Source organism: Delphinapterus leucas, chromosome X (genome assembly GCF_059928025.1).
Source record: "Delphinapterus leucas isolate spDelLeu-1000000601 "Yukka" chromosome X, BTC_Dleu_Yukka2, whole genome shotgun sequence".
NCBI lineage: Eukaryota > Metazoa > Chordata > Mammalia > Artiodactyla > Monodontidae > Delphinapterus > Delphinapterus leucas.
In genome coordinates, this window is record NC_143150.1 from 96,337,723 (window position 1) to 96,350,527 (window position 12,805).

General features: G+C 35.8%; 1 protein-coding gene across 9 annotated transcripts in view; it reads right to left on the reverse strand.

Moving 5' to 3' along the window:
* Window positions 1-12,805, reverse strand: part of USP9X (ubiquitin specific peptidase 9 X-linked) — a 122,718-nt gene that overhangs the window by 52,959 nt on the left and 56,954 nt on the right. For all 9 annotated transcript variants that reach the window (XR_016391381.1, XM_089904612.1, XM_089904611.1 and 6 more), the window contains exons 15-17: window positions 5,507-5,594; window positions 2,463-2,805; window positions 423-518 (exon numbers count right to left, since the gene is read on the reverse strand). Coding sequence is in view for 8 of the 9 variants with exons in the window: in XM_089904612.1 (XP_089760738.1) it covers window positions 423-518; window positions 2,463-2,805; window positions 5,507-5,594 (527 nt within the window). In the remaining variant the exon portion in view is untranslated. The remainder of the gene's footprint in view (window positions 1-422; window positions 519-2,462; window positions 2,806-5,506; window positions 5,595-12,805) is intronic.

Genomic DNA, 12,805 nt, shown 5'->3' on the forward strand with positions numbered 1-12,805 from the left:
GAAATTAACACAGCATTGTAAAATCTACTATACATCAATAAAATAGAAACAACAATAACAAACACACACTATGTTTTGTCAAAGGAAGCTAACATTATTTAAGTTAACAAGTATAAACTAGATACACAAAACATGAACTTCAGGATTAGGTGTCAGAATGGAAAGAAATTTGGCCGAAATCTCCTACCATAACTATACTCAAAATAATCACCTCAAGGTAATTATATCAAGATGAAACTCATTTAGACAGCATTTTGTAGGAGAGAAATGTGGACTAAATATTTTAGGTATGTTTTTATAATACGAATTGAAACAAAACCAATTTCTAGTTAATCTTGAAGTAAAGAAAAATATTCTTATTAGCAACAGTTCTTCAATCAGAATTCAAATTCGTGTAAGTTTTAATACATGTCAATCCTCACCTGATTGACCTGTAGCCTTGGACCAAGGTTCGTGTATATCTCTTTAAGGAGATCTATAGCTCTGCTGGCAATATCATCATTACTCTGAATCACCACCTAGGTTCAAAAAGATTCAAGTGTAAATACCTTTCAAGAAATATTTTAGTTGGGCATTTCCATTCTAACCATACCTTCCATTATTTTTAATACAGCATTCAGTAATTTAAAAGGGAACATCGACTTTGATAATCAAGTAAAATTAAAGTGAGAAAACAGACCAAAAATATAACAAATGCAAAACTCAAGTCTTTGAATAAATCAAGTTAAGAAAGAAAGACACATTTTACTAAGAATAAAATATGCTGTCATTAGTATTATTTAACCCTGCAATTCAACACCCTGGTAGCCAAGCAGTGAGATATTAAGAAAGGAATTCAAATTAAAGGAAACAAAGATTATATGAAATACAGCTTACCATAAAAGGCTACCCACCCCTACCCCATTTGTATAGATCTTCATCACTCATCTAATCATATCAGTGGTTTTCAAACTATGTAGAGAACTCTAGAAGTGATGACGAGTTTTAGGGATGAACCCTGTAATAGGCTTGGGAGGGGGAAGGGAGTGAAGCATAGGGAGACCGAGTCACAAGAAAAAATCACGCTTTCCTTTCTCACTTCAACTAGTTTTACATTTTGGAGTATTATCTAAATTTTGACTTTTAAAAAGGGTCTCTGCTGTTTAAAAATGTTGAAAACCACGTACTTAAAGTCTGAATACTCAAATACCAAAGTAAACAACTTGGTCTGTCTGCAGAAAAATATTTCATATCCAGAAAACAATATAAACTGCTGTGAACAGATCAGATTTTTAAAGATAGGAATAATATATTAATACTATATTAGAACAACATGGATGGAACTTGACGGCATTATGCTAAGTGCTAATAAGTCAGATGGAGAGAGACAAATACTGTGTGATCTCACTCATATGTGCAATCTAAAAAAATAAAAAACACAAACAAAAAAATGAACTCATAGATACAGAGAACAGATTAATGGTTGCCATATAGTGAACGGGTTCAAAAGGTACAAACTTCCAGTTATAAAATAAGTAAGTCCTGGGGATGTAATGCAGAGCACAGTGACTATAGGTAATAATACTGTAACTGCATATTTGAAAGAATGAATGGTAAGAGAGTAAATTTTTTTTTTGGCCAAGCCTTACAGCTTTTGGGATCTTAGTTCCCCAATCAGGGATTGAACCCAGGCCACAGCAGTGAAAGCACCGAGTCCTAACCACTGGACCACCAGGAAATTCTCGAGTAAATCTTAAAAGTTCTCATTACAAGAAAAAAAAATGTAACTGTGTAGTGATAGATGTTAACCAGACTTATTGTGATCATTTTGCAATACGTACACATCAAATCATTATGCTGTATACCCGAAACTAATGTAGTGTTGTATGTCAATCATATCTCAACTAAAAAAAAAAAAAAAAAAAAAAAAATATATATATATATATATATATATATATATATATATATATATAAATACTATAAAGGTGGAAAAATTAGTGGAAAAATTAGCCTTAAGTAGATAATATTTTACTCAGGTATCTAAAAATATCACAAGTTAAACAGTGCTGATAAAGTGTACATTCATAATCCTTTCTAAATAAAGTCTTTTTTTCTGTCCTCTATTTTAGCATTAAATGGGTAAGCTAAAATTAATGCTGAAGAAGAAACAGAGGCCTACTTTAAATTAAAAAAGGGAAGAAAATAACTTTCATGGAGGGGCATGAAAGATCTGTATGGTCAGTGCATTCACTTCTAAACACATCTGGGACAGACAGATTCTAAGCCAAGACAAAAGGAACAACAGTGGCAGAAGGAGGGGGAGGGAGGGAGAAAAGTAAGATAAAGATGAACTATCACTACCTCCTGCGACAAGCATCAGAGCAGCATACATACATATAATTCATTTGTACAAATGTGATTTCTTACCTATTTGAAAAACTACATCAGATACACTGCTTACAAAGTTCCTACTTTTCACTTACCCTCCAAAGGTAGTCTAATCCTATTAATTCCAAATCATCCATCATATATGCTCTCCTTTTTGCTACTAGTTTTCCTTCTCGACAATTCACAGCTTTGAAGAATCGCTCAAAACATTTCATTCCATTTTCAGTCAGTAGAGAAGGATCAAGCTGAAGTACATTGCTTTCAAAGAAGTCCTTATTAATATCAGGATCCAAGTCTGGTTCATCACCCATCAACTTGGAATACCACTTAAAACAGGCTTCACGATCACAAAGGTAAACTGCGTTCTCTGCTAAGCATTTCCATATTTGTTTTGCCTGAGGAGCGCAGAGCCACAACTGGCCATCCTTCAATAAAAATCTTCAAAAACATAAAAAATTAGCAATTAGATCTACATAATTTTTTATCCTGAAAGGCAATCTGTGTCTATATATGGGAAATAATCCATTTATCACAATTATATTTTAACTACAGGTAAAAAGATGTCAGTTTTTATCAACATCTTAAAATAACTTCTTAAAATAACTTATTTCTTAATTTTTATCTATTACTAAAAAATACTAGATATTAATTCATTCAACAAGCACATATTAAGCACCTACAATGTGCCAGGAACTCTGCTACGTCACTGGACCTAAACTGAAAAAAAGATTTGTTCCCTGTACACGTGAAACACTGTAAATCAACTATACTTCAATAAAAATAAAATAAAAGGATACACATTGGGAGAAAAAAAGATTTGTTCCCTGAACTTAAACAGTTTCATCTTTGAAACCAGCCATTTTGAAAGTATGTTTAATAGGTTACCTGAGATTTAGCATTGTGCTTATATGGTATCATTGGAGAAAGAGATATTCTATTATGTGACTTTATAGATAACCAACTTATCAATGCTGAAGAGTTAAAATTGCTTAAATTTTAATATTTGATGATGATCTAATATTCATCACTCAGTACTTGGCCACACTGAACAGAATAACTGACATATTTTAAACTTTTTAATGTCAAAACTCAACAGGATGCTTATTAATTATTCAGTGGCATTCTCGAGGGTCTTTTTAGTTTTGGGACTATAGGTTTAGTTCAAGTGAATTCTGTTTCAACTAGTTTCTTCAGTTAGCTTTCTTTTTCTTTTAGCATTCATCCACCCACCCTGTCTGCCATATCTCTGAATGACAAGAGAATAAACATCTCATTTTATTCTGAAGAACTTAACACAATCTTTAGCTAATGTAATGGTGGCTCCATTCCCAACTACATAGCAAGGTGAATGTATTTAAGGTTCCCTCTTCATTTCAAAGCATTTTGAGTTATCAATTCTAGTGTCTTTGATATTTTCATAGTATTGCTGAGCTTAAAGAGGGCTTCTAGCACCTGTCCCACCTAACCCTGTCACCTCTAATTTACAGATAGGAAACTGAGGTCCAATATGATAAAATACAGTTGTTTTCAGTTTTGAGTTGTATTTTGTTTTGTTTTGGTTTTTAAAAACAGCAGCAGAAAACTTTCTTCAAGCAAAAATTCCATTTGGAAGGCCAATGTATAAAAATAAAAGCAGAGATGTTTCAATTGTTGGGAAGAGGAGGAAAGAAGTGAGAAATGGGGATAAAACCTCTACTGCCTGTCCAGAAATCTTGGAGGAAGCTCCTCAGAAGCCCTAAGGCTCCACTGTAGGTTTGAAAAATCACTGGTCTAATAGAAAGAGCACAGACTTAAGTCAGATACACCTAGTTGAGTAGTGCAGCACTATGATATACTGGTTGTGTGATTTCAAACAAGCTAGTTTAAGCCATGCGAATCTCAGTTTTCTTATTAATCAAACTGGGATAATACCTGCCTCCCTGCACTGCTATGTAAAGCATTTAACACAAGCCAAATACATAGTCAAGTTCGGTTCCCATCCCTTGAGAGAATTGCTGTAGGTCATATAGATAGGTACTAATAGAGCAAGGACTAAAAACAAGTTCTCTGATCCCAAACTTTAATTTAGCAAAAGAGCTGATAACCACCCTTCTGTTCTAGGCAATCTAAGATACAACACACACCAATCAATAACAATGGCTCACTATGGCAATGATTCTCAATCTGGGGAGGAAGGTCCTTCCATCTAGATGGTTGAAAAACAAAACACACACAAAACCACTTCACTTTAAACAAATGCCAAATTTCTTAAAATCTGGTGTCTAGAGTTTTCCCTCAAGTTAAAATCTTAATGTACCTACTTATGTCAATGCTTCCAAGTAAGCACATAATTCAATAAACGTAAGCCTATAATTAATGTAGCCCAGGAGAAAATTCCCCAGTGTATCAAAATAACAAATGCAATAGATTTTCTGAGGCACTGATAATCTGGGCATTTCCTTCAGCATGCTTATGATCTGAATAAGCTCTTCTGCTATATGATGTGGTTTCTGAATTCACAAGAAACCTCTCATCATGAAAAATTTTAACAATTTCAAATCTACAAGTGTATAATCATTAAAAGCTAAACATCAATGATTAAATCAAGCCTTGGACTACATTTAACTTTGGCTTAAGGGAATAAACCTCTTTTCTTCATCCCCATCAGAATAATGTTGTTAACATATGACTCCAGACTGCCTTTGTCAGCCACTGTTAGGATAAACGAGGCACCAAAGAACTCAATCACTCTTTTGGGGTGCTGGTCCAACAGCCTTTTCTCCCCATTTCCTTACTGTCTATGATATCATTAAGGTCAATATGGTTCTCTACCTGGTTCTGTCAAAATATGGAAATCTCTTCTTTAAAAATAAATATAAACAAATATGAAGACCAGAAGTCTATATACAAAAGGTTTAAATGTGTTCTCTTCAAAATACGTCTTTGCAGTCAAAGAAGAAAAGTTAAAACTCAGCCAATAATTTAAAAATATTTAATAATGAACACATAGGGAAATGTCCTGTGACTTTCATGTAATGATTTCCACATGGGGAAATAAAATATGGCAAGAGCCACCTAACAAAGACCTAGTCATACAGCATATCAACTTGGTATTCTTTATTTGTCTTAAAAAGAGCAACACCAATTGTTTAAAACAAACCTAAGGAAGTTAAGCCGTTCTTGGACTTCTTGAACATGACTATATCTACTTCCCAGCCTCACAGTTTGTGGGTCATAGTCTTCATGGTCTGCAAATTAAGAAAAATCTTGCATTATACACATGGTTATCCATATCATTGCTGACTTTAATCAAAGGAAGTCAGTTAAAAAGTCGTTAATCCTTTATCACTAAAAGGCAACATGAAATCTACTAATTACTGGTAGTTTCTACCCATCTCCTTTTTCCCAACCAAAATAACCTTTCCTTTCACATAACGAAAAGAAAATAGTCTGTTAAATGTGCTGTCAAAAATAATTCTTCATACAACCCCTTCGCCCAATTTTCATACATAATGAATTTCTGATTACAGCCTAAGACTGACCTGAGTGGCCTATGTTATAAAAAAATCATATTACCAACCTCTATCTAGGAAGTTAGAGTTAACGCAAGATGCTACTCTACATAATGAAGTTATCATACCATAATCACCACCAGCATGTTATGAAAGCCTTGAACATTCTCAGATAAATTTAAGAAAACCTACCCTTCTATCACAGCACGATGATGGGTATATATTGGTCACTAGGCCTAGCTTAATTTGGAAATTCCTTAAAAAAATTTTAATAAAATAAAGCTAGTAAACCCTTTGGTTTTACTTTCATTAGAGTATACCCTACAATGGAAGAAAAAAGTCTCATAGTGTTTGCAATGAAAGACCAGAGCAAAAAAAAAATCTTTAAAAGCACCTCCGGTCCTAAAAACACGTTGGACAGTGTTTTTTTGTTTTTATTTTATTGGAAAAAGCCATATATGATCTGGAAATGGTCAAGTTAATTTGTGGCTTAGAGCAGAAGAAAGTTGAAGCAAATGTTCTGAACACGTGCTTTCAACTACTTGGGAATCAGTGACATTTCTTCCAGAAAGTTGATGCAAGTTATGCAGGAATAAGAAATTATGTAATTTTTTAAAAAAGAAATTGTATAATTTAATTAGCATTAATTATTGATATTTCCATACCCTGGATCTTATGGTATGTGTATGCTAGTGCCAAAGAATTCTGGTTGTGTGTGACGCTTTAGACATAGTAATGGTAATGTCTTAATTTTTTTTAAAATTTATTTTTGGCTGCATTGGGTCTTTGTTGCTGCACGCGGGCTTTCTCTAGTTGCGGTGAGCAGGGGCTACTCTTCGTTGCGGTGGCTTCTCTTGTTGCGGGGCATGGGCTCTAGGCGTGCAGGCTTCAGTAGTTGTAGCACTCAGCTCAGTAGCTGCAGCATGCAGGCCCTAGAGCGCAGGCTCAGTAGTTGTGGCACACGGGCTTAGTTGCTCTGCGGTATATAGGATCTTCCTGGACCAGGGCTCGAACCCGTGCCCCCTGCATTGGCAGGCGGATTCTTAACCACTGCGCCACCAGGGAAGTCCAATAAATGTCTTCAAATACAGTGAGGTTTCTTCTCTGAACAAAATCTTAACATGTTGTAAAGATGGACCGCTTACAATGTTTAGAAACATCTTTTGATGCTTTGGTGAAGAAGAGCAGCCCAATGTATTATGACTACCTGCTTTCTACTTCCACATAATACTGCTATCTACCCAAGTCCTAAGCACATATTGTCTACTCCCAAAAAAAGTCAATTTCATCAGGGCTCAGGACTTGAAGCACTACTTCTCAAGAGGTTTTCTCAAGAAACTGAGTAGAATTCTATTCCACTATGTAGCAATTTTCTTTTTCAGAGCATCAGTCAAAGTACCTGAATAAATGATGGACTTTTTTCCTTAACAAGGAGTTTACACACAGTTTTGTCTGTCAGGTTCTTTTCTAGGGGAAATTTTAATAATTTCAAAAGTAAGTTTAAAAAATAATATAAGAAACACTTATGACCTTTACTCGCATCACCAGTTGTTTACATTTTGCCCCATTTGCTTAACTAATCATCACATATATGTATATATGTGTGTGTGTGTGTAATTTTTCTAAACCATTTGAGAGTAACTTGGCGACATGTCCCTTTATTCCTAAATACTGCAATGAACATTTCTGAATAACAAAGACATTCTCTTACATAACCACACACAATTATCAAATTAACACTGATACAATAGTATTGTATTATCTAACCCAAGGCTTCTCAACAGCACATTATTGACATTTGGGGCTGGATAATTCTTTGCTGTGTTGAACTGCCCTATGCAGCAGTGTAGGATATCTAGCAGCATCCCAGGCCTCTACCCACTAAATTCCAGGAGCATCCTTGCCCAACTGCCCCCCTCCCAAATTAAGATAACCAAAAAATATCTCCAATTTTACCAGTAATGTCCATTTATGCCTTCTTTACCCCAAATCCAAGATTAAGTACACACTGCTTTCAGCTGTCACGCTAATTCTTCTTTAATCTGGAGAATTCAACATTCTTTTTATTTCTTGACCTTTTATAAAACTATGAGCCAATTTTGTTGCATGTTGCTTAATGTGGGCTTCTCTGATGCTTCCACGTGATTAGATTCAGGCTAGGCATTTTGGCAACAAAGAGTAACAGGAGTAACCCTATATCCTCCTCAAAGAATCATTATCAGGAGGAACAGCGTATGTCATTCTGCGGCAGTATTCATGTCAACTTTGATCACCTGGTCAATGCGGTTTCCACCAGCTTTCTCCACTGTAAAGTTACTATTTTCCTTTTTAATTAATTTGTGGGGAGATACTTTGAGACTATGTAAATAGCTTGTCTATCAAACTTTTACCCACTAGTTTTAGCATCCTCTCCCTTTTATTTAGGTGGCAGCACTTTATCAAGAGCTGGGACCCTGAACATAGGGAAGAGATTTGAAAACATTCAATGAAAGCCAAACAATAATCAAGAAAAGTCAAGAAGTAAGAAGATCCCTCTATGCTAAATAGGAATAGAGGAGCCCTACACTTCGCCACAGAGGCGTTTCCGGGCTTATAAAACATAAACAAGATGGTTGGTGGTTCTGCCCATAAACATTCAGCTCTAAATAAATAAAGAGATCAGTTAGCTTATGGCTAAGGCTAACATGAACTGGCTCTTGTCATTATTATTTTTTTAAATTTATTTATTTTTGGCTGCATTGGGTCTCTGTTGCTGCGTGTGGATTTTCTCTAGTTGTGGCGAGTGGGGGCTACTCTTCGTTGCGGTGCACAGTCTTCTCATTGCGGTGGTTTCTCTTTGTTGCAGATCATGGACTCTAGGCACACAGGCTTCAGTAGTTGTGGCATACGGGCTTAGCTGCTCTGTGGCATGTGGGATCTTCCCAGACCAGGGCTCAAACCCATGTCCTCTGCATTGGCAGGCGGATCCTTAAGCACTGTGCCACCAGGGAAGTCCAGGAGCGTGGAGTCTTAACCACTGGACCACCAGGGAAGTTCCTGTATATTGATCTTAATTCCTGCAATCTAGGGGAACTCATTTATTAGTTTTAATAGATTTTAGCAGATTCTTTAGAATTTTCTGTATATGAGATGGTGTTATCTATTAGACATAATTTACAATTTCTTTTCCAATCTGGATGCTTTTTATTTCTTTTTCATGTCTAGTTGATCTCGCTAACATCTCCAGTAGAATGTTAAATAAAAGGGACTAGAGTGGACATCCTTTTCTCATTCCTAATCCTAAGAGGAAAGCAGCCAGTCTTTCACCATTAAGTATGATGTTAGCTGTAGGTTTTTTGAGATGCCCTTTATCAGGTTGAGGAAATTTCCTTCTATTCCTGGTTTGCTGAATGTTTTTATAATCAAAGGTGTTGGATTTTGTCAAATGCTTTTTCTGCATCTACTGAGATGATCTCATAGTTTGGGCCCTTTATTCTATTAATATGGTATATTACAATTGACTTGGGGTGTCAAATCAACATTGTGTTACAGGGATACATTCCATTTGGCCCTGGTGCATAATCCTTTTTATATGTTGCTGGATTCTGTTTGCTTGTTTTTTTTGATAACTTTTGACTATATCACAAGGTATACTGATCTGCAATTTTCTTTTGATGTCTTTGTATTATTTTGGTAGCAGGATAATAATGGCTTCATACTATGAGCCTGGAAGTATTCCTCTTTTTGAAAGAATATGTGAAGGACTGGTGTTAATTCTTCTTTAAATATTCAGTAAATTCAGTAATTCACTAATGAAATTCACTAAACCTGGTTCTGGGCTTTTCTTTGTGGGAAGTTTTTTGGTTACTAATTCAATCTTTTTACTTGTTATACATCTATTCAAATTTTCAATTGCTTCTTGAGTCAATTTCAGTAATCTGGCATTCTCTATTTTTTAAATTTTTGTTAAGGTTAGTGATCTGATGGCCTTTCCTTTTTGACTTTCACAACTGAGCCTAACTAAAGGTTTGTAAATTTTGCTGATCTTTTCAAAGAACCAACTTTCAGTTTCATTGATTTTCTCTTCTCTATTTCACTTATTTCTGCTCTAACCTTTATTAATTCCTTTTTGTTTTCGGGTTAGTTTTCTCTATTCTACCTTTTGAAGGTGAAATGTTACTGATTTGCTATCTTTCTTCTTTAATACAGGAATTCTGCAGTATAAATTTCCTCTAAGCACTGATTTCGGAACACTCCGTAAGTTTTGACATTTTATTCTTTTTCATTCATCTCAGCATATTCTCATTTCACTTGGCATTTCATCTTTGACCCACTGTTTAGTAAAGAATGTATACTTTCCATACACCTATGAAATTCCCAAATTTACTTTTTAATTTATAATTTAATTCCACTGCGTACAAAAAACCTACTTGTATAATTGCAATGCTTTTAAAGTTAATTAGGCTTGCTTATAGCCTAGAGTATGGTCTATCCTGGAGGATATTCTGTGTATACATGAGAAGAACGTACGTTCTGCTGTTTTTGGGTGGAGTATTCTACAGATATCTTTTTTTTTTTGCGGTACGCGGGCCTCTCACTGTTGTGGCCTCTCCCATTGCGGAGCACAGGCTCCGGACGCGCAGGCTCAACGGCCATGGCTCACGGGCCCAGTCGCTCTGCGGTATGCGGGATCTTCCCGGACCGGGACACGAACCCGTGTCCCCTGCATCGGCAGGCAGACTCTCAACCACTGCGCCACCAGGGAAGCCCTACAGATATCTTTTAGGTACAGTTTATGGGTTTATACTGTTCAGGTCTTCTATTCCCCCCTCCACCCCCCATGGCTTTGAATTACTGTCTGCTGTCAGTTGCTTTCAGCCTAATTACTTCCTTTAATATTTCTTCAAAGGCAAGTTGGCTAGCAACAAATTATCGCAACGTTTGAGAATGTCTTTACTTTGCCTTCATTTCTGAAAGACAGTTTTGCTGAATGTAAGGTCCTTAGTTGTCAAGTCCCTTCCCTGCCCCTGGCACTTTGAATAGGTTGTCCTACTGCCTTCTGGCCTCCAATGTTCTGATAAATCAGTTGTTAATTTTATTGGGGTTTCCTTGTATATGAGGAGGTAATTGAAAGTGGCAGTCCTCAGAAGACAGAATGCAAAAATGTGATCTACAATAAAGACAAGTCCTCCAACTCTATCCAGAAACCAGGAAAAATGGTAAATAAAACTTTTATAAGTGTTCAATTCAGTACAAAGTCTATCCTACCAATAAGGTAAACCTTAAGTGAAAACTGAGAGATGGTTTTATACTGTGCTGTATGCATATAAAAAACTTTAAAAAAATGACTTGGTAAGCACCAATGCTTGAAGGCAATAAGAACACATGAGTAAATATTGAAGATAATTTTAGTAAGTTCATTACTTTATCTAAATAATGTTAAAACAGGAGGCAGAATCGGCTGACCATACTATTGAGGAAATGTCGCCACACACCCCACCCCACCCGGCCAAAGCTTAAGATACTAGTACAGATGAAACATTGGCAGGACAAATAATACTGGTGAAATACTTATCAGAAATTGAGAATATCAGTAAACTAGAAGCCTGATGTTATCCTGCTGAATAATGTCTCATACCTAATGGGATCCATGCAACACTTTTATTATATAGAGGCTAAAACGTAATTTATTTTTGAATTGCAAATTTGGAAATCGGTGGTTGATCGATTTCCAAATGGTGTGAAAAGTTTGTTTTAACAAGGAAAATTTTACTAGCTTTAAAAATTACTTTCTCCCCCATATTTAAGTATCTGGAGACTGATCAGTATTAATCAGAAGATTACTACAATAGAGGAAGAAAAAGTATCAAAGATAGTTAGAAGGTATGGTGTCAATTAAGTCAGGGGAACATATCAGTAGCAACAAGAATTCAAGGGCTTACTATGTACCAGGCATTATTCTAGCATAAATAACTTGTTCAAGGTCATACACCTAATATGTTAGGTCATGTTTCAAATCTAGGCAATCTTACTATGCAGATTCACATCTCTTACTTTGTGAAGATACAGACAATATAAGAAGGGAAACTGAAGCCTGAAGACATTCAGTCCATGAAATTGAGATGAAGCAATGACTCATGTAGAATTTGACTACAAAGGAAAAGAAAACCCTAGTGAGGCTGAACTGTACATGTATCATCTCCTGATAGCCTCGAGAGCAGGATTCTCAACCTCTGACAATGAAATTAAATGAAATACCACATGCAAATAAATTAAGTAAAAATTAGCAATGCAACACATGTGGTTTATATTAAGGCTTCATTTGGGGGGAAGGCCTGCACTGGCATCTGTGAGGGCTTTGTACCATCAAGAAGAGGTGGCATCATAACAGAATGTGAGTTAACATTAAACTGAGCCGAGATGTTTGAATGCTTGGGAGTACTACATGCAAACCTCTTTTGCCTCTCTCAGATTTTGTTTGCATTTGGTACATAACATAAATCATATGGTTGCATGCCTATGTTGCCCTGATTATTCTATCATGCTACTTAGATGGAACTTGGGACTGAAATGATAAAAGATTATTGCCTGGTGCCTATCAGTTGCCTGATGCTTAAACCGGCTATGCAATCTATTAACTAGGAGGACTCAGCTGGCCCAGAGTGGTATATGGAAGAACAGAGTCAACAAAATCAGTTCAGGTATCTTGAGAGCTGCTTAGTTTTTCAATTATGTTTATCTGAGTTTTATATATGGGAATGTATGTACGTACCTTAAGTGTTAAGCAACGCAAAAACCTTGTGATTTATAAGCACCTTGGTTGGGATTTTATTCAACAATGCCAAGAGTCTAACTCTTCAAATAATGAGTATTAGAAATATCATTTTTAATACGTATATTGGCTTCTGCAGACTCTACTATAACATGTTAAAGGAGTGGTATGTTCAGTAACCATTATGTTCAATTCT